The sequence below is a fragment of the Megascapheus bottae genome, chromosome 15, assembly GCF_031878675.1.
Source record: "Megascapheus bottae isolate mThoBot1 chromosome 15, mThoBot2.hap1, whole genome shotgun sequence".
NCBI classification, from domain to species: domain Eukaryota; kingdom Metazoa; phylum Chordata; class Mammalia; order Rodentia; family Geomyidae; genus Megascapheus; species Megascapheus bottae.
In genome coordinates, this window is record NC_143523.1 from 2538241 (window position 1) to 2560554 (window position 22314).

General features: G+C 53.1%; 1 protein-coding gene across 1 annotated transcript in view; it reads right to left on the reverse strand.

Annotated features, from left to right (window-relative positions):
* Positions 1 to 16741: 16741 nt before the first annotated feature.
* Positions 16742 to 22314, reverse strand: part of Mgmt (O-6-methylguanine-DNA methyltransferase) — a 205407-nt gene continuing 199834 nt past the window's right edge. Inside the window, exons 4-5 of the mRNA XM_090346826.1 lie at positions 20528 to 20667; positions 16742 to 16927 (exon numbers count right to left, since the gene is read on the reverse strand). Coding sequence (XP_090202952.1) covers positions 16742 to 16927; positions 20528 to 20667 — 326 coding nt within the window. The remainder of the gene's footprint in view (positions 16928 to 20527; positions 20668 to 22314) is intronic.

The following is a 22314-nucleotide window of genomic DNA, read 5'->3' on the forward strand; positions in this document are numbered from 1 at the left end:
ATCCAAAATATTTTAAATTTTGTCAACTTCTGTAAGATACCTGCTGAAGAGACCAGATCTGTTTTGAAAATTTAAATCAGTTTTTGGAGATTGATACCTTAACAGTGGTTTCCAGGCAAGGACATGATCTCTCTCTCTACCGATCTAGAGAAATCAAAACTTCTCTAGGGATCCTTTTGCAGTCCTCAACAGGTCCTCAGGGTATGGCTGTGGTACAGAGGAGGGCTTTGCAAGTCTCTACTTTGATGGTGCTTTACAGAAACAACATCATTTATTTATTATTTATTTATTTCATACTAGCCTTGACCAAATTCATGTTGTTACCTCAGTTTTTTTTCTTGAGAAGCCTTTTTTTTCTATATAAACAATGAAGTCACTGAATATAAGGACCCTCTGGGGCTTCCCTGACCATCTTCATGGCTTTCTTCACTTGCTCCACCGCTAGTGCTCACGGCTCAGGGCAATTAGGAGAGGCAGCATCCCGGTGGCCTCCATTTAGGAAAGCACATCCCATGGCTTGATATTGGCAGGGGGGCTTTTCATGCACGGTTTCATCAGACTCTGCTCTGTGTCTTGAAATTCTTACAGTGCATTTTGGTAAGTGCTTTGCTTACAATTATTGACAGGGCAATATAGGTTTTCACATTTATTTATTTATTTTTTACTATGGAAACTTACATTGATTTCCAAACATTAAACCAACCTTGCATTCCTGGGAAAAATCCACCTTCTCATTGACTGACTTGACTTTCTTCACAAGTATTTTGTTAAATATATTTTCATTAATGTTCGTGAAACATACTGATGTGCACTATTTTCCCTCAAACGTCATGTTAGATTAGGTGTCCGGGTTACTGTGTAGTGCTTCAAGTATGCTTTATTCAATTTTGACGACACATAAGCACCACGGCAGTGTCCTGAGTCAACTTAGGACTTCATGAGCTGGAGAAGAGCTATAGTACCTCACTCAGCTTCTGACACCCCACCAGGTGGGCTTCCGAGCGGAGCCTGAAGAAAGCTGGTGCTGTTATAGACAACCCACTCCACAGTTGCCAAGGTAAGCACATTTGATTATCTATGGCAGAACAAAGTTAACCAGTGCCCTCCTGTTGGGCTACTTCCTCCAAGTCTCTTCTGTGGTGACATTGCAGACCATTCCAGGAGCTCTTTCAGTTTTTACAGATGCTCATGAGGCCAGGTTTACTGAGGACTGAGTCTACTCCTTTGAATTAGGGTGTCTAAGCCCACAGGGAATCCGTGGGTGGCAGTCAGGGGCTATCTAGCCTTTAGTTGAGGGCCTTTCAGAAAAATGCAGATTTTGTCTTTTGTGATCAACACCTGCCTTCCAGAATCTGGGAAATCCCCTTTAGATCTGCAAAACAATAAGTCTATTGTCTTGCAAGAAGCCTCCAGGGCAGCCCTCCACTCTGCCTGTACTCGATCCTTCTTTCTTTCTCCTTGGTTTCCATTTTCTCTGGTAGAAGGATACCCTGCACGTGGCCATATCTCCAGCCCAAAAACAAGTCCACAGAGGCTGAATGAGATACCTCCTGTAACAAACGAATCCACTGACATACAAAACAACAACTTAGATGTTGATAGACCAAGGATACTTTGACAGTTTCTAGTTTAATTTTCAAGACATGGCTGAAAGCCAAGACACTTATAGGCCCAAGTCTTCACCTCACAGCTTCAGGGGGTAGGAGGGGTGTTGGTCAGTAAAAATACAGGTGCAGCAGATCCAGGGCCTGTAGTCTACCAGGAGTGTGGTTTTCTAGGCCTCAGACATGATTTGTGTTATTCAGGGACTTTTTTTTTTAAGTACTGAAAACTGGTATAAAGGGATTGGAATTGCATTTTAAAAACCATCTCATGATAGCAAAATTTCAGTATCAGCTCATTAAGAGAGGATCCTTCTTCCCATTTAGAATGTGTTCTAATTTATGCTGGTGACTTACCTGTAAAAGGGCATACAGTGATTCTTTTAAGATGCATGTTCACAAGTTGGCAGAAATTTGGGAATTTTCATCGTCTCCCAGAAACCTAAGTCACAAACTTGTTTTCCGCTGTTGGGTTTTCTTTGCTTGATTTTCACATGACTTTGCGATTAGAGTGGTTGCGTGAGGTCCTTGTAAACAGCAGCCGGCTGATGGAGGATGTTCAGCGTAAATATTTAGTGCTGGGGGTTGGCGGCTTTTAAATTTGCATCTTGATCTAAATGTATCTGCTGATTTACCATCTGCTAATATTTTCCCATCTGCTAAATACCTGCTACCAGGGAGAGGACGTCTTTGTCATCCCGCCCCTGGCTTGACCTCCAACTCCTCTCCACCCAAAACAGCACCACTAACAGAAGCACAGACAGACAGACAGACAGACAGACACAGTTTCCCAGACAAGCTCAAGAGCCCCAGCCCAGACAACTCAGCAGCTAACCCAGGAGCCTGCCTTCTCCTAAACACAACTCTGGATTTTTTCTTGTCTCCCTGGAGCCAGAGGCCTGGAGGCAGCAGCTTCCTGGAATTCTGGGCACTTTGTCTGTGTGTCTGTGTGTCTGTGTGTCAAACATCTCTATGTCTTCAGTATCATAACTGGGGGTTGTATGGAGGATCACAGCCCCAGGCCCTCACGTCCACTCCAGCTCTGGTCTAAAGGGAGCTGTATGCATGTTAATGAGCTTGCACCGAATCTGCTTACCTTGTTACCATAATGAACTCTACTTCTGAACCCACTAAGGGTTCAAGAGCCCAGAGCAGATTACCCTTTAGGAAGCACAGTCCTGTTGCTGCCTTGTGGAAACTCTTCTCTCCAGGTCCCACAACAAAGGACAAGATGGCGCCCCCAAAGCATGAGCATTACGTGTCACACTTAAGACCCAGGCCATCCCAGCAGGAGCAAACCACAGACACTTGACTGAGGACGGTAACTAACGATCCATCGTCTTGTTGTGAGCTGCCTTCCTAGAAAGCCAGAGATGAATAAAATATATGAGAGCACACCAAAACACAGGGCAAGGATAACATACACAAACAGTGCAGTGAGCGTTATGGAAGACGGTAAGAGCCGGGGGGGGGGGCGCAGACCCAAGTTAGCAGCTGGGTGCCAAGTCTGCAGGCATCTGCACAGACCAGAAGTGGAGTGCAGACTTCTCCCCCGGCCCTGGGAACTTTCCCTCGGGTAGAAATGGAGCAGATTCGTTTCCATTCCTACTCCATTCTAAGGGATGCATTCCTGGTCCCCAGCATAGCTGGGCGGGGGTACTCCCACCACTCCCCTCCAGGCAGAGTGCAGTGTCAACAGAAATGCGATGGTGACATTTCTCTCTCTCTCAATTACTTGTAGATGTCTCACAGCCCGTATGAAATACATATTGTGCTCCAGTGAGATCCACTGTGCCAGGGTCAGCGGGAACTCATTGTCCTTTTGCTTTAGAACAAGATAATACTGACGGCTATAAGATTTGCTGTAAATAATCCAAGCGGCATAGTATGGGGACAGAGCAAGGGTTAGGGGAGGAAAGAAAGAGCAGGATGAGAAGGAAGGGTTGAAGAGGCAGGAAAGATGGAGGGGAAGAACTGTGGTGGAATTTACTGTCAGTCACTCAGAGTCAGTACTTGGTGAAGATCTACAAGACAGCACGAGTCCAGGTGTGGACAGCCTCTGACCGTGGGGCGCAGGGGTCCCAGAGGGACTGTGCCAGAGGGACCCAGGTGGCCCCGCCCAGGGGCACACTCAGAATTCCGGGTGTGGTCTTGAATTCTGAGTGGGACAACAGGAGCCTGTGGTTCTGATTAAGTGTAACACAGCCATTTGCTTGACAGTTCCAATCAATAAGTTAAACTGGGGTGTGTGGGGGTGGAGATCGCCTTGCACAAAGACTGGAGGCACAGCAAGGACGGTGGGCACTGGCGCTGCCCAGACGGCTGGCCCTTTCAAGTCCGCATGTGAGAAAATCAAAAGCGTGTTTGACAACCAGTCAGGGAAAAGCTCTTCTCCGAAGGACAGATTTTTTTATGGGAAGCAAAATTTGGTGACAGGCAGGGGACTGTGCCCGGGATGACAAATGAGGGAGAGAATTTCTAGCAGAGGCTCCCAGAAGTCCTACTCGCCTTTTCTTCTCCACCTGTGTGGGAGGAAGCTTCTGAACATGCCTGTGGGCACGTGCATGTGCACATGAATAAGGACAGAGTGTGCAAATGTGTGTGTGTGCCTGTGTGTGCATGTCAGGAGCAAGAGGCCGTGTGTGTGTGTATGTGTGTGTGTGTGTGTGTGCATGCACATGCTTGTGTAGGAAGGAAGTGTGTTTTGTATGTGCCTAGGTATATGCATGAGAAGGGATGGGCTGCGTGTATGGTGCATGCACACGCATGTGTACTTATGCATGTGTAGGATGGCCAGGCCGAGTCTGAGTGTGTAAGAGAACAGGTGTGTATGGTGGGTGTGCAGAGGGGCCAGGCCGAGTCTGAGTGTGTAAGAGAACAGGTGTGTATGGTGGGTGTGCAGAGGGGCCAGGCTGAGTCTGGGTGTGTATGTTCATGTTGCACATGTGTATGGGGACATGCCTGTGCCCATGTCTGTGTGTGCATGCACCTGTATAGAAGGGAGGGGCGGGGGCTGTGTGTGTCCCAGCCTGCTGTTGGTCACGGGGGCAGACGGGATGGACAGTCAGGCCAGCTTGAGGACCAGCTGTGGCCTGGCCTGGGCCGCCCCTCTGGGCGTCATGTGGCTACAACTTTCCCAAAGTCGCAGCGAGCCTCAATCTCTGCCGCTGGCCATCCACAAATCCACTTTCCATTAAGGACCATTTACCCTTAAAGACGAAATCTCTCTAGCCCCACACCCTTTCCCTTCGGTCAAGTCCAGAAAAGAGAGCATGTGATTCCAATTTGAAATGAGAAGTCACGTCTGAACAACAGAACTGCACTCCCATTTCCTAATACCCTGGCTTTTACTACTTTGCATTCAACTGTGAAAAGTCTTTTAAAACTCGGAACAGCAGTAAAACTTGAATGAATTTTTGACCCATTATTGCATAGCGGGTGTGCCTTCCAAGTCGGAGAGACTGCCAAGTTCTCACCACCTAATATTTCCACTTTAATTGTGCCACTTGAGAAATTTACGTGCCTCAAAATATGGCATGAATCTTACGCTTATTGCAGTATCATTAGCAGCAACATTTAAGCAACATCTGTGTGCTATAGAACTAATTGAAGTAGCAGAAGTGGCAGCTGTAAATCCACAGGAAGGTGGCAGTTTGTACCCAGCACTGCTGAGCTAGCGACTAACTGTCAGCCTGTTCCTGCAATCTGCCGTGGAGCACTACCACACAGGCACGCAGTGTCCAAGAAAATACAGCGAGAGGGCTAATGATCCTATTTACCACTTTGCTGCACCAATTTGGCTGTTTTTCCAGTTTCCTTGTTGAATTTCATTATAAATTTCGCCATTCCTGTAAAAAGTCCAGTGTGAGACGTGAGTCTGACTTTGAATTACTCACCTGAGCAGAGAAATGCTTGTCTGGCCAGATCAACTGAGGACTGAGTTTTTGTTGTCATCGTTGCTGTTATTTCACAAGTCTGCCCCCTCCCCCACACGCAATTTCCTATTGCTTAAATATTTTTATCACATATGTTTCTGCCCCCCCAAATAGAATAACTTGTAAATTTCTGGTAACGCTGATATTTAAAGCAATGGCCTTTTCTTTCCATGGACATAACATTTTCAATAATCAATACAAGATGGCAGCTGTAATTTATTATTGGTGGGACATGGAGGAAGAGAGTGGAGCTGCTGAGCAAGAAGTGTGGTTAGGTTATCTGGGGGACAGGGCCTCTCCATCCACGGACCACGCTTATGAATCATGGCTACCAAGTGAGGTTTAGCCACCTACGAGTTTAGACACAAAAGGCCTCAACTCTTTCTCTTCCTTCGATATGAAGAAAAATGGTGCCCATTCTTCTCCACGGAGAGCAGGCTGAGCTGGGCGTGAGTGATGAGCCTGTGCTCTTCCTGCTGGAGGAGGCAGGGCTTCGGAGGCCTCTTTTGTTTGGAGGGTTTCCTCTGTGGAGCACAACTGGAAAAAATACTTCTGACATCTCCAGAAAAACGGGCCCGGTTTTTGCTTTTACCTGCACTCTGGCTTGTCGTTGCTCGGCAGTGCGCGGACGGCTCCTCCTGGGTGCCTGGCTGCAGACAAGGATGCAACGGGGAGCTTTCGAGCACTCCAGAGTGCTGGAAATACACAAAAGAAGACCTCCTTCAATCTATGATGACTGGTGTGTTTGCCAACAACCTGACTTCATTAGAAAATTGGCACGTCCACCCAACTGCCATGTGACACGCCGTTAACTGTGGCCATTTGTTGTCTTAATGCTCAAGTACTCAGGGACTCAACTGATAAGGGAGAAACTGTTTGGAAGCTAGCGAGCCCCACGCTCAGGGTGCCGCGCCGCCGCCTGCTATTGAAAATCAATAGTCACGTGACGGCTCGGGGGCCGGAGGTCTCCGGAATTAACTTCCTAGCACTAAATTACCATCCCTTGTTTCTTGGTTTATTTTCTAACAATCATACATTTTAAGGGAGCCTGCTTAAAAACCACTTATGGAGCATGAGGGGGAAACAACCTCGGCAGACAGCTGTCAGTCCTTGTCACCAGCTCCAAGCGTATCCTCAGGCCCTATTGCTCTCGTTCTTCTTCTTTAAAAACATCATCGTATTCACCTACTTCTTTTTATGTTATTTTCATATTTACATAGAAAACACAAGGTGGCTTGAGACTGTCCATCTCAAACTTGCCACCACAGTGCATGCAGCATCGTAACAGCTCAGGCACTCTGTCCGTCCTGGGTGTGGCATGGCGTGGGCACAGCTGAGGCCTCAATGCCAGGCCCGACCCGTGCTGCAGCACTGCTGCTTTGTTTGAACCCCTGGATGAAATCCTTCCAGCATCTCCTTCTTACCACAGCCTTACTGAGGAGCCTAAGTGCAGACATCTCGATCAGAACTCTTGGGGGTCAGCACAGCAAGAACGGAACCTGGGAAAGTAGAAAAACATTCAATCTGGTTTGTTTTTTTTTTTAAAGGCTAGTCACAAGTGACAAACATCTGTATTTTCCAGAGCAAAAATAATTAGTACTGTTTTGCACTTATGCAAAGGTTCATGCCAACCTTAATAGAGGGAGCTACGTCCTCACAGCTTTGCCGGGCAGGCTGCTGGGGATCTGGGGATCACCAGGAAGGTTGGAGCAGAGCGGCAGGGAGACCCGCAGCCCCTGTCCAGGGGGAGGAGTGCAGGCTGCTGAGCCCCACGCGCTCCGGAGGGAGCTGGCCCTGCAGGTCACTGCCCCACGGCACCCACGGCACCACTCCCTCTTTACCAGATGCGATTCTTAAGTATCAGGCGTTGGCTCGCCGTCACACAGAGCTGATGCTGTGCTTGAACAGTGCCCGCCTTGGCGGACAAGTCCTACGCGTGTAGGAGACTTCATAAAGCTCCTGGAGGTGGAGGCAGTCTCCAACACAACCGGTTTTCATTCAGACCCCAAACGTCTATCGTTTTTATCACCGGCCCACTTTGAAGGACTGGCTTACCTTGTTTGTGGAGACACATCTAGCAAGCGCAGGTCTTAATGACATGGCCGGCCAGGCGGCCATGCCTTTAACACTGACACTGTGAAGGTTTCTGCCTCTTTGGAAGGGCCTCAGGCATCCTGGTTGAGAGGCCCAGGGCTCGCAGCCTAGCCCCCTGGAGCCTCTCCGCATGTCCTGCTCTTGACCAGAAGGTCCTTCTTGTAGCTGCTTGCGGCTCAGGTGGTGGCTGCTCTGCTTCCAGCGGTGAGAAGAGCGGCCTGGCAGTCCTTCACATAATCATCACCTCCATCCTAAATGTAAATATTGTCACTGTGGTCTTGAGAGAGACTAATGGCGTGCTGTCCCCCCTGCAGGCCCCCAGGAACACACGCTCAGCCTCCTGTCTTCTCACAGCACCTGAGGGAGAGACAAGCACAGAGGTAGCCTGTGGATCCTTGGAGCCGGGGCAATGAAGTCCGGGTCCAGGGAAGGGAGTTTATGAACAACTTAGGAAGAAGGAGTCCTGCACTTGACAGTGAGTCAGCCCTCTGACGGGTCTGTGATTTTGTTTCTACCCTTGGCAGAAATGCAAGGTTGCTCCTGCTCCATTTCAAAGAATAGCTTGAGGGGAGCAAGGCACAGCTGCGGCCAGTCACCTACCACCCAGGGCCAGCTCTGAGGGCCACCCACCCCAGCCTAGCCAGCTCAGGGTCTGCTGGAGTCTGCAGCCCTCTGCCCGTGGCTGCCCAGGGGCCTCAGAGAGGGGCCTCGTGGTCCCGGGATAGTGAGGAGTTAGCCTCTTCCTCCAGCCTCCAGCCAGGGGTCTGAGGCGGTCTGACTGGCTAACACCTTCCTCCAGCCCTCCAATCTCCCCCTCAGCCAGGCCCACCGGCTTCTCTGCAAGCAGCCCCACCAGGAGAAGCCAGCAAACAGACTCCACATCGGAATTTCTTCCATTTTCAAAGTGTTCTACACTAATTAGTTAGTTCTGTTAGCTCTAAGGATTAGTAGCGTTCCTAACAAGACACATGACATTAAGAGACTTTCCTAATTATGTAAAACATGGAGGCTGTAGGAGGAGGAGAAGCTGTGTTTCCTAAAGCAGAGGAAAGGCCAGCTCTGCCCGAGGAGGCGTCCTCCTGGTCCACTGGGATTAGATGACTATGGACTTCACAACCTTGTGGGTGTGTGTTCATGTATGTGCACATGTAGGCACGCATGCACACAGGCTTGCAAGGTGTGGGGCCTGGCCTGCCCGCCTCAAAACTGGCCTCCCTGCCAGGATCTCAGTGCACCTGGACAGGAGGGTGGCCCGGTGGGAACTCGCTCCAGGCCTGAAGGCTGACACAGGAGCAGAGCTGTGCAGCCTGGAAGGCTCCTGTGACAAGGGCTCGGAGGCCCGTGCCGGGGTCCCCTTGGCCTTAGCACGCAGGGCTGATGACACACACACACACACACACACACACACACACACACACACACACACACACACACACACACACGCTGCTTTTCTTCTCATTGGCCAAACTGAGGCTTTGCCAAGAAATGATCCTGCCCTCTGCCCTACTGAGAGGCCCAGGTCTGCCTTGGCCCTGCTCCGCAGGACTTCTCTGGGGCCTACGGGCCTTTCCACCCCACAATGTGACCTCAGGGGGCCTGGAGGGCCACACCCGCAGGACTGGCACAGGACAGCCTCCCACCCCTCCTCATCGAGTCCTGTGTTTTTATCATTAGAGGGTGACAATGCTTCCTTCTAGAACCTTCCTCATCTTCTGTTTCCCACCGTCTCATGGTCAAGCCGGGACTGCCGTTCCTCAGATCCTGCCGTATCCTGAGACCTCCTACATGGTCATCTGGCACAAGCATAATTAAAATTTAAAAAGTCCTGAGATAGCTCATGTCTACTCTGCACTGGCACACCAACGTCCTGGATCTAGAAAACATTCTGGAATGTTGTGAAGTGATGGCAGCTTCCGCAGTTGCCATTTGTCCTCACTGATGGTGTCTGATTCTGCATCTGCCTCTCCCTGCTTTCTTGAGGGTGATTTTGGTTCATTTGATGTCACTAGTATTTCAAATGGCCCTCGCCATGTCCCCGGGCCAGCCTCAGAGCAGGCCACGAGGGGGGAGCATGGCCTCTGCCAGACCTGCTTTGTGCTGCTGCTTGCAATGTATCTCTGGGGCTCACAGAGTTCCAGCAGTTCTGATGGACACTTGAAGTGTCCCTGGCAGGGCAGCCCCCAGGGTGAGCACGGGGAGGGGCTCCAGCCCCTGCAGGGCTGCTCCTCAGTCTTCCACTCTCAGAGGAGAGATCCATTCTCCACCCTTCAGGAGAAGTGGCCCTGGCTCTTGAGCTCAGCTGGCCGGAGGCTTCTTCCTGGACCCCTCTGGAGATGACAGGATGCCAAGAGCTTCCACTAGATAGAGAGGGCACTGCAGGCCAGGCAGAGTCCTCTTCTCTCCCCTCCTACCCTCTTTCCCTCCTGCAGGGCCCAGCAGACCACGGGGGACCCTCAGGCAGCAAGCCGGAAGCTTGTCCAGCTCTGAACCCCAAGTGTTCAGCCAGCAGCAGCACCTGGGCACTCGGCACGCGAGGGGCCGTGGGTGAGAGGCTGCCTCCACGTCCTCCCTGGGGCCTGGCACTGGCTTCTTGAGAAGGCGCTGTGGACAGCTGGCACCGCAGGCAGTGCTGGATACGTGAGTGTCCAGGGGCTCCTGCCATGTAGCACCCCCCCCCAGAAGAAGCACATCTCCTCCCGATTCTGGAGTGAGTGAGCCTGGAACCCAGCTGGTGGTTTCTCCCCTGGGCTCCAGGCATGGACTCTCCTGAATCTTCCAGCTTGCGGTAGCGCCTGTGTGTTGTCTCTCCCTGTCTCCACCAGGCCTCTCCCCTGGGTCTCTTGCAGGGACACTCGTCATGGCTTTAGGGACCACTGGGTGACAAGCACCTCACCTAGGGACCCTTCTCACAGTCTCAGGATTTGGATGTGGACTTGTTTCTTGGGAGACTCTATTTGACTTGATCCACAACAGAAAGGAAGCCAGAGACTTTACCACGGAGCAGGTCAGACTCCTGAAACAAAAAGCCAGAGGGCCTCAGACAGGGAGGCCTCCTCAGAGATCGAGCCCAGCGAGGGCCTTTCCCTCTGTGCTCCGAGACCTGGAGCCCTCAAGGGTCACGGCGGCTTGCCAGCTCGTGTCCTACCTGACGGGCCGGCTTTGCGGTGGTGGCAGCATGGAGGAGGTATTGTGCAGCCAGACAGGTCCAGATTCATGGTACCCGGCAGCTCAGGCCCAGAACATGACAAGCTTCCATTTTTTCCTCTTGTAAAAATCTGTTCATCTACATCTGAGACTAATTTGCTGGAAACTACAGAATACCTGTCACATTGCTTCCTGGCAAAGAGTCAGATGTTTGCATGGAAAAGTACAGACAGCTACATACTTCTTGGTGTTCTAATATTTAGACGTGTCATTCTTCATCTCCGCACAGCAGCCGCTTTAAATAAACGAGGGCTCCCAGCTTGGAGCGGGACCCAGCCTGGAGAGCGAGCAGGTGCTCGGAGCCACCCTGGGTGACTTTCTCCCATGACACATGCAGGTTTACTGCCAAGCCTGCTGCCCAGCATGCATTTCAAACTTGCGGTTTTAGATCACACCTCCATCCAGATGTTTGTGTGCTGGGAACGCGGCTACGCAGAAGCTCGAGGCTCACGCATGCACACGTGCTCTTTCGGGAGGACAGCAGGGGCCACTAGGGAAGGGCTGGGTGTTCAGGCTTGTGGAGTCTGCTAGGTTAGGGGATCACTCATGGTTCCTGTCGTGGAGACAGGATGAGACAGCAACGGCTGCATGAAACACAGGTTAGCAGTGCTAGCAATACACTGCGTAGTGCTTCATATCAAGTGAAACAGGAATATGCATGGCTGAGAGGAAGAAGCCCTGATGGCAGTGGCTGATAAGCAGGGGGAGGTGGGGGAGCAGGTGCTGGCAGGGGTGGTGAAGGCGTGGTGAGGCCACAGTCCCTCTCCAGACTAGGGTCATCTTAGAGCTCCCTCTGGGACCTGAAGCACAGTGGCGGCATCGAGCTTCACAGAGCTGGCAGAGGCAGCCAGCCTCCTTCCTGTCCATTCCTCTTCTGTCCACCTCTGAGCATGCCAGCTCATGGAAACCCCATTCTGTACCTGCAGGCCCATGTGAGCCAGGTTCACGTGAGCCCTCCCCTTCTTCTAGAATCACCCGGAAGGTCACAAGATGGCAGGAGGGTTTGCTTTTCTTTTTCTGAGGGGGGGGGGGATCCCAACAGCGGTACCATACAGTACAGGCTCGATCTTAATTACTGTCCGTGTGGAATTTTTTTTCTTGTGGCTTTTTTTTTCCAGTGAAGAAAACATTAATGAGAAACTTTAAAGGCTGTTGAGAGTGTCCTTTCATCAATCAGAGGGCTGTCCGGCAGGCCTCTGCTGTCAATTTTCACTTCACTGCCCATGTCCACCTCCTGCTTCCTGGTCCACTCCCTGCCCCCTCTGCAGACCTGGCTCGGAGCAGCCTGGGTGATGGAGCACAGACATTCCCCATCTGTCAACAGCTGGAGCCGCAGGGTCCGAGGATTCTGGGAACCCACCCCCAGCACCTGAGCCATGTGGGACCTGCAGTTTCTCCAGCTCTGGCCCTGGCTTTTGGCTGCCACCTCCCCCCAGCTTCACACAGACAGACAGACAGACGCTGCTAGGCACAGGCCCTCTGCCCACTCCCGTTTAAACTTGTCTTTTGAGCTGATAAGCAAAATTGATGTGAGCTTCCGCCTTTTAGTTTCCCTTTTCCTTAAAGAGATAGGGGCTTTACTACATAGCCCAGGCTGGCTTTGAACTTAACCCTCCCGCCTCAGCTTCCTGAAAAGCAGGGACTACACTGACCTGTACCACCGTGCTCGGCTGACTTCAGCTTCTTGAATAAATCTTTTAACCAAATGCTTGTGAACAAGAAAGAAAATTCAGATAACCCCATGGGAGCCAAACAAAGTTAATCTCCCTTCTGGGGCCTCCAATCACTAATGTGGCCTAGCAACAAGAAAACACACAAAGACACAGAGTCCTAGACAGATCCCAGCAGACAGGCTGCGAACGCAGGGCTTAGTGTTCCTACTGGACTCGTAGGAAAATCTTTTTTTTTTTTTCTGTTGTGGGATTTGAACTCTGGGCCTGGGCGCTGTCCCTGAGCTCTTCAGCTCAAGGCTATCGCTCTACCACTTGAGCCACACTGCCCCTTCTGGTTTTCTGGTGGTTTAACTGGAGATAAGAGTTTCCTGGACTTTCCTGCCTGGGTTGGCTTTGAACTGCAACCCTCAGATCTCAGCCTCCTGAGTAGCTAGGATTACAGGCATGAGCCACAAGTGCCTGGCAGGGAAATCTTTAAAATGACCTCCCTTCATGTTCCACACGAGGCCAGTGTGCCAGTCGCGAGCCTCCTTTAAGGTGTTTGAGACTTAAGCAGCTCTGAGGTCCTGACCGGCTTAGCCTGGAACTAGCAGTGTTACATCAATTCCTAGTGCCTTCCTGCCTGTTTTGAGGGTGGCAAGCCAGGCGTGCAATCTTAGGCAGGGCAGGCGGCCCTTGGTGAGAGGAATGCCAGCAGCCAGGCCCAGGCAGCCCAGGGCCAGTTCTGTGTCCCCTGGAATCTGGGAGCAAGACTTGCCTTGCTGCAGAAGGTTCAGATGGTCCGTCAGTGGGCCATGCGGACTGCAGGCGCCGAGGGTCTGAGCGACCTGCTTCTTGGTGTGGGCTTTCTTAGGAAGAAGGCTCCGGGGAGGGCCGATGCTCAGCGGCTGGGCCTTTGTCCCCTGGCTTCCGGACGGGGGGAGATGGCGGCTGTGAGGAGCCAGTGTCACTGCAGCTGATGCAGCACAGGCTTCCGTGTCAGCCTTCAGAGCACTGCGGCGGCACAGGATACGGAGACCCGACAGGTGTGTGGACCTGGGGCCAAGGCCAAAGAACACAGCCTTCTTGTTCCAACGTTTCTTTTTATTTGGAAAGTATTTTGTAATTCTTTCTGCCTTTCCTCCTGCTCTTGTTTTCACAAGCTGTGCTGCAAGCTCGAGCCGGAGCGGCTTCAGGCCGTGGCGTTGGCGTTTCATGTCAGCCTCCGTGGCGCTTGTCCTTGGAGCAGTACACGGCCGCCCGGGCGAGTCCTGCTGCTCTGTCAGCGGCCACCTCAGGGCATCTGCCGGGCCCGTCGTGACAGCGCGGGGAACCTGAGCTGCAGCGGACGTGGAGTTTGCATGGCTTCAAGGGCACAGCCTAAACAGGCCTGTGTGGCTCCACTCACACAAAGCTGGCTTTGGAGAGGTGGGAGCTGTGGACACATGGCTGACCCATGCCAGAGGGGTGGCCCTATCTGGGCGCGCCGTTGCAGCCTCTCAGAGCCTGGACTTGTTGGACATGTGGAGACTGCAGGGGTGCGCTGTGCACGGGTGCGGTGAGATATAGGACCAGCCGAGTCCCACCTGCTGTCAACCTTCGAAGTCCCCTAGAGGCCTGGTGGAGGTCTCCCCTCCCCATGCTCGCTGCAGCCACAGCGCCCTCTGTTGGAAGGCACACACACAGAAGGCACAGGAGGCCACAGGGCCCAGAGCAGAGCTTGCCAGAGCCACAGTGGAACACTTCCTGCTCAGTGGAGGACAAAGGCAGCAGGCCGCAGGGAGACCTCGGCAGGGCAAAGCCCCTGCAGCTGGTGCAGTGGGTACCTGGCCATTCCATGAGTCTGCCTGGCCATGGCACAGAGAGCTGTCTGTCCAGCTGCAGAGGCCGGAGAATGGGCAGAGCAGGGAGGGGAGGTGGGGGTGTGCCGGGGAAAGCATCCGGAGCCCCAGGCACATGTGTGTGACTTGTCCCTGACCTGTCCCTGCCTCCCCCTCCGAACTCAGAGGGTGGCAGAGGGCCCGTTAAGCTTATGCCACTTTGTATTCGAGGCAAAATGCCCAGAATTAGCTGGGTGAGACCAGGATATAAAACGTGGTAGGTTCGGGGAAAAAGGCCTGAACTAGGCCTGTGTGGGGCTTGACATCACATGGTCAGGCCCCAGCAAATCCCATCGCAGGGTGCTGCACTGTCACCCCAGCTCCTGGGCTGGGATCACACATCACAGAGGAGCCGACATCAAACCACTCTGGTCGGTATTGTGAGGCATGTTGAGAGCAAGCAGGTGGTGTGGCCAGGGGTGGGGAGGATGTTCGAGGGTGAACAATACCGAAATACACAGAATCTATAAATCAGACAGCAAAATAAAATTCACTGAAAGCCACAGTTAGGGGGCTGGGAAGGAGAAGTCAGGTAAAGTGTGGGAAATTCTGCCGTGGACTCCCTTTGAGCAAACAGCATGCACTTTCACACCTACAGGCTCATACTGTAATCCTGGCTGGAGATGCAGGTTTAAAGCCAGCCAGGGAAGAGAAGTCCGTAAGACTCTTACCTCCAAGGAACTAGCAAAAAGCTGGAGATGTGGTTGTGGCTCAAATGGTAGTACACCAGCTTTAAGTGAAAAAGCTAAGGGACAATGCCCAGTCTCTGAGTTCAAACTCTAGTATTGGCACATGAGCACACACACACACACACACACACACACACACACACACACACACAGAGAGAGAGAGAGAGAGAGAGAGAGAGAGAGAGCGAGAGAGAGAGAGAGAGAACGAGAGAGAGCGAGAGAGAGCGAGAGAGAGAGTGAGAGCGAGAGCGAGAGCGAGAGAGAGAGAGCGAGAGAGAGCGAGAGAGCGAGAGCGAGAGAGAGAGAGAGAGAGAGAGAGAGAGAGAGAGAGAGAGAGAGAGAGAGAGAGAGAGAGAGAGAGAGAGAGAGAGAGAAAATGACAGGAATATAAAACAGGTCCTGCCCAGGACCTGTGGAGGTGGAGGGGATTGCAGAGGTGAAGGAGCGGGGGGGGGGGGGGGTATAGTCAAAATACTTCATGCACATGTGTGAAAGGAGGAAGACTGGAGGTTGTGAGGGGGAGAGTAAAGGGGGGTGGGTTTGATCGAGGTACATCCATCATACACATTTATAGATATGTCAAAATGCACAGCTCCTTGTACAAATAATTGGTGCTAATTTAAAGTTGGGAGAGGTAAAAATCCCATAACTTTGTGCTGTGGTTGGTGGTTTGTTTCCTCACAAACACAGATGCAAGCTTCACTTTCACATGGGATGTAGTTATTTTTTTCTGTGTCATTACCAGGGCTTGAACCCAGGGCCTTGCCCTCTGACTCGAGCTCAGTTTTCTAGCTCAAGGCAGGCATTCTGTTACTTGAGTGAGAAATATCAGATTTACAGGGCAAATTTGGCCACAGTCCCCACATCGACTGTGGCCTGAGCCGACCCGCCCCTGGACGTGGGCCTGCAGGTTTGGCACCAGGGGTCGAGGCTCATGGAGACCCTGGTTGCCCGGACCCCACCTGTCATCCAGAGCACCTGTCATCCAGAGCAGGCTAAGCTGAAGTGAGCAAGAGAGGCTGGACTTGGAGAGGTGAGTGTGCTCTAAAGGGCGCCAAACCCGCATCCCAAGAGCTATCACAACTCTTTTCTGGGGAAACGTTTGTTTGAACTCCGCCACGCAGACCGTACAGGATGTGGATGCAAGGCACCGTCCTGGTAATCCACAGCACTCCACAGAGTCCTCTTTTTCAGCTCACTCCTCTCCTCCACACAGACAGAGCAGAGGGCATCAGAAACATAACTCGGGGCATCATCTCAGTCTTGACAAATGGCTAGGTGGGAGAGAAGGCTGAGGACGGGCCCTGTCCCGGGTGGGGTCAGAGGCTCAGGATGCGTGGATGGATGGATGGGGGCGTTCAGCTGTGGCTTGCAGGTGCCAGATGCTCCCTGCTTCCAGGGCAGGGGCGCCAAGTCTCGCCCAGTGTTCCCCACTCTCTTGTCCCTGCTTTAATGGACATTAAAAATGGAACAATAAGTGTGTTGGAGAAGGGAGCCGACAACATACACAATGGCTGGTCGTCTGAACTCATTCTGCTGTAAAATGTAGAAACAAGAAAGGGCAGACACGCCGTGTCCCCTAGGACGCATCGGGTTCTTTTAATATAGCGGTGCCACCACACATTCCGCGTCTGAGGCGGCATTACATTTATGTGTCACTCAAATGTTTACTCCGAATACACACACTCAATTTCGGCCGGCACGCTGGGAGCCGGCGGGGCCATGGCCGCCTCCCCTCAGTCTAGCTTCCCTGTGTGGATGCCTGCCTTCGTGGGCCAGAAGCCACTCCTTCACCGCAGGCCCTCCGCCGGAGTAGCTGCCTGTGAATCCGCTGCTGCAGATCACTCTGTGGCACGGGATGAGGATGGGGACCTGAAAAACAGGGGGCAGCGCCTGGTGACAACGGGGCTCTGGACCGGTGCGATCCGGGTGCTGAAAGCAAAGGCCCGAGAAGTACCCAGCACCTGACAGCGGGCAGCTGGACGGCGAGGCTGACCACCCCTCCCCTCCCCTGTGCCCACAGTGAGGCCTTGGGCAGCCGGTGGGGGGAACTATGTCCTGCTGGTATTGCTTGTACGTGGGCCTCTTCCACGAAGGAGTCCTCTTTTTTTTTTTTTTTTTCAGTCCTGGGCTTGAGCTCAGGGCCTGAGCACTGTCCTTGGACTTTCTCAAGGCTAGAGCTCTACCACTTGAGCCTCAGCACCACTTCCGGCTTTTTTCTATGTATGTGGTACCGAGTACTCGAACCCGGGTCTTCATGCATGCTAGGCAAGCACTCTACCACTAGGCCAAACTCCCGGCCCCGAAGGAGTCCTCTTTACTCCAACATTTGGGAGGAGAAAACTTAATTTCTACCAAGGAATAAAGTACGGTCCGTCCTTTGTGGTAGCCATCAGTACAACAGCCCCTACAGAGGCCGCGTCAGGCCCAGGACCTGGCACGCCGTCCAGGGGTCTGCTGCACGCTCTGGTTTTTAAACAGAGGTTTATTGTATCGCAGCGATGTCTTTGGTTATGTATTACCTGTGGCTGCTTTACCAAATCCTCAAGCATCCCTGAGCCCTCTGCAGCCCTGCTCACAGATTACAGCACTCTCCTTTTCTCTCACCTTCGGGGAACTTGGAGGAGCTGGAGGTGTAGCACCCGCCCGAAGCTCCCACTGCCAGTCCACCCCACAGCAGGTCTGGTGGGGGGGACGGTGTGTGTGGGGGGACAGTGTGGGAAGTCCCCTAAGCGCCCCCTTCTGTAAAGCCTGTGCAATTTTTTATCAGTAACCTAAAAGCCCATGCTATCACAGCACAGGGCATCTTCCAGTTCACGGATCCATCACGGATGCAGGCCTGTTCTCAAAAGCTATAAAACTTCCAAACCCATAGATTGGTCTCCAACAAAAATAACATGCAGGAGCCTTTCAATCAATAATGGAATCCCTCTGATTCTGGAACCGGCCGCATATTTTTTCCAACTTCGCCTTTGTTCTTCTGGGTAGAGCCCACAAGGGACAAAGCTTGTTTTCACTTGCAGCCTCATCAATACCTAAATCCTGGCGAACAAGTGACACCGAGAAGCTGTAATCAATAGCTCCCTGTGCGTTTTTTTCTTCTGGTCAAATGGTTCAGCTCCACTGACAACCCTGACACTCAGAACATGATGCTAAATCTTTATCAACAGCCATCTGGGTATCTTGCAGAACAAGGCTCGGGGGGTCACCAGGGCGCCGGGCAATCTGTGAATAAACCGACTTCTCAGGAAGGCGGAAGCTTAGAAAAAGGTGGGAAACTGTCCGTGCACATATTGATTGCTTACGCGCTGCATTTAGCAAATTCTGTTCCAGGAAGAAGTGGAAAGGGGTACTGTGTATGTGTGTGTGTACATGTGCATGTGTGTGTATGTATGCATGTGTATGTGTATATGTGCATGTATGCATATGTGTGTGTATAAAAGTGAGTGTATGTATGCATATGTGTGTGTATGTATGCATGCGTGCATGCATGCGTGTGTGTGTGTGAGAGTGTGTGTATGTGTGTGTGTGTGTGTGTGTGTGTGTGTGTGCGTGTGTAGGGGGTGAGTGAGGAGCCCCTGATTCAACATAGCAGGTTGCCTGCTGGATGGGGCACAATCCTCTGGAGACTGCCTGACTTCCGGATGGGTCTGGGGACATCAAGGTCTAGGGTGGAGACCCCCACCCAGGAAAACCTGCCTTCTGCTCTGGAGTGGGGTGAGGTGGATGCCACAGGGAGATGTGTGCCCACAGTCACCTAAGGAATCAGTGCAGGCCGGGCTCTGAGTGTTTGCGAGCTTCTTTCCCTGCTTAAATGCTCACCTGCTCTCCTCACCCTGAGTATGGAGATGTTTTCTATGAGCCTGCTGCAATGTGGCCTGCCAGGCAGAGGTGATGTTCGCGGGTCTCTGGCTGGGCCTGCAGTCGGCATTGACAGGAGTCACCCTTCCAGAATGTGGAGGCCAGACACCGCCCAGGGCTGTACTTCCCTCCAGTTCCTGAACTACCTTCTGAGTCTTCTAGCCTGCCTAATGCTCTAGGTGGCCCTGATGCACGTGGGTTAGCCCAGCGACTGTACAACACATAGCGTAGATGCAAGCCATCAGGGTGAGAATCCACGGCAGCACTGAGAGTCAAAGCCACCAAGAGGCCATGGAGGGCATGCCACCTTCATGCTGCCCCAGGCCCAGCAGAGACAGGGATTGAGGGTGGCTGCAGAGTCTGCGCTCTGCTCACTCCTCATCTCAGGGGTGTCTGAGGTGCTTCAGACCAAACAGGATCCTCTGAAAGAGGGCCCTGTGGATGGGGCCCTGTGGTCTGGGCCCTGTGGATGGGGCCCTGTGGTCTAGGTCCTGTGGACTGGGCCCTGTGGATGGGGCCCTGTGGTCTAGGTCCTGTGGTCTGGGTCCTGTGGACTGGGCCCTGTGGACGGGGCCTTGTGGACAGGGCCCTGTGGTCTAGGTCCTGTGGTCTGGGTCCTGTGGACTGGGCCCTGTGGACGGGGCCCTGTGGATGGGGCCCTGTGGTCTAGGTCCTGTGGACCGGGCCCTGTGGATGGGGCCCTGTGGTCTGGGTCCTGTGGACGGGACCCTGTGGACTGGGCCCTGTGGACGGGGCCCTGTGGTCTGGGTCCTGTGGACGGGGTCCTGTGAACGGGGCCCTGTGGACTGGGCCCTGTGGATGGGGCCTCTTCCTGAAGGGCCTAATTGGCACACAGAGCCTCGGCCCGGCCCGCCTTGCCACTGTGTGTGATTTCCTGGTTGACATGATCAGGAGTCCAGGTGGCCTTGGTGCTAGAACACAGGCCTGGTCCTGGCCTGCCTGTCCCTAGCAGCAGTTTCCTCCTGGGGAGCACAGCTTGTTCTTGGAGCATGGCCCGTCCCTGGGGAACACGGCCTGTGCCTTTCTCATGTGCTCTGGCAGCAGCTGCACACAGCAGCAGGGCATGCTGGAGCTCTGGGGAGCTGCTGGCCGTGGGCAGGCCCTCAGTGCGATGAGCCACACCTGTTGTTGGACATCTGTGGGCTGTCCACACTGTGGGACGGTGTCAGGGCTCCGGTACTCATGCTCTAGAGACCAGGAAACGCAGCCCTGAGGGACAGAACCCAGCCCCAGGGGAGGGGGCTGTACTGCTTCACATCCATCTTCCTACAACTCTGCCCCGATGGGCCTCTGCTGCTGCATTTACCATTTGGCACCTGGCACCACAGAGCAGGCACCCAGGTGCCCACTGCCCAGTGAGGGAAGCGTGAGTGCGTGAGGCCTGGTCACTCCGCCCTCCGGGCTTTGCCTCCTTCCTATGTGCTGCCAAGGTAGGGCGCCCCGGGATGGGGAGCGGCAGCCCCCCCGTGCAGACTCCCAGCTCTTCCTCCCGCTCCCCCGCGGCCCTGCTACCTTAGAAACACCCTTAATCAAATGACACTTCTCCCGGCCCACGGCGGCCAGCCCGGGGCTCCCGTCTGCAGAACTTACAGGATTGCTTCTCATCGCTCCCCCCACGGCGCGGGCGGCTCTGGGGTTGCCTGCCAGGGCTGCTAATTGTTGGTAAGAAACCATTTCTCCGAATTTCACAACCTTCAGCAGCTTCCACAGCACCTGTCTGGTGAAGGAATCTGAAAGGAAGCACACAGAAGGGCGCTATTTGGACAAACAGCTTCAACAGCTCTGATAGAAACAGCTGCCAGCCCCGGAGCAGAACCCCCCACACAAACGGAGGCGCTGGACTCCACGAGGCCCGGATGCCCAAGAGGAAAGGCCCCGAGCCTGAGATCCCCTCCCTCCCCGCTTCCTCGCAGGGGTGCCCTGTGTCCACCCGCAGTTCACGGCCTCCCGTGTAGCTCTGAATGCTGGACACCGCGATGGGCATAGCCGTCTCTGAAAGTCAACTGACTTCTTCCTGTTGCGCTGAGTCTCAGGGGCTCTGGGTCCTGTTGTGGTCAGACCCACCGCCCTCCGCCCTGGTTCAAGAACTCTCTCCCAGTTTGGGAGTGTGCTGAGCTGACGGGCCCCACTGTCCAAGCAGAGAGGACGCACTGCCAGGGGATGCTGAGCCCAGCCACTCCTCATCCTGGCGCTCCAACTCGCCGGCAGGGGTTTCCAGGGAAGCCGGATGCTCCCGGCGTCTGAGGGAACGCTCATCACACCCCGTGTGCGGCCAGGAGGATTTGGGTTTTATAGGAAACACCCTTACGTGCATGTTAAATAATAAAAATCACTCCTTCACGGAAGGGACGATAATCACTTCAGTGGGGAAAGAATCTGTTTAGTCTTTATTATAACATTAAGCAAATTAAACATCAGCATAATCCAGGTGATACCAGAAAAGGGTCATCAAAGAAATTAACTTTGTTGTTCATTAATTTACATGGATTAGCAGAGGGCAAAAAGATGGCAAATGTGCTCTAGTTTTTTTATGATATAATTTCAAACTGTACACCGTTTGTGGCAGGAGGGTGACTTTGGGGTTAATCAGACTGATTTGTCCTTTTAATTGCTTTCTATTCAAAGAAAATTCATTAGATAATGTTCTCTTCAAAATTCATGAATCAATTTAACTGGAGAAACCACATTAACAGCCTGGGGTTCATTAGCACAAGGCTGTGAATGCTGAGGGCTGGGAGGGCCTCGGTAGGCAAACAGACTCTGTTTACCGTCTTGTCTTCAGAAAGGGGCCAGCCGCGGTGCTGATCAGGACTGCACTGTCGTGGACCCTAGCCCACAACAAGGGACCAGAAGGAGGAGGAGAGGCAGGTGGCCCGCAGAGTCACTTGTACCAAGTGGAGGATTAATCTGGGGAGAGACTGTGAGCTGGTCCTGGAGGCTGGGCAAGCAGAGGCCCAGCCTTTCTTCCTAGCAGGGCAGAGTGAGTGGCTTTCCTTCCACGCTTGGACCCAGCAAGAAGAGGTGGCCAAAGTCACTTTGGAGAGCATCCTGGAGTCTCTCGGAATCCATCAGAGGAGTGGCGGGTCTGATCTGGGAGCGGCCTCATGTGCAGCTCTGCTAGACGGCTGGCTGTCCAGCCACCACCTTCTTCCAGGAGCGAGCGCATCATGAAATGGAGCCCTGCATGTCTGCGTGCCACACACAGTCCAGCACAGTGTCCGCTGTCCTGTGCCGTCCACCAACGGGACCCGAGGCCCAACGGACACACAGCACCGTATCCTGGGCAATGTGGCCCCAAGAAGCAATACTTTGCCATCAAGCACCTCATTTTAACACGTTTCATCCTTGATCCATGAGAGCAGCTCTCAGAGCCAGCG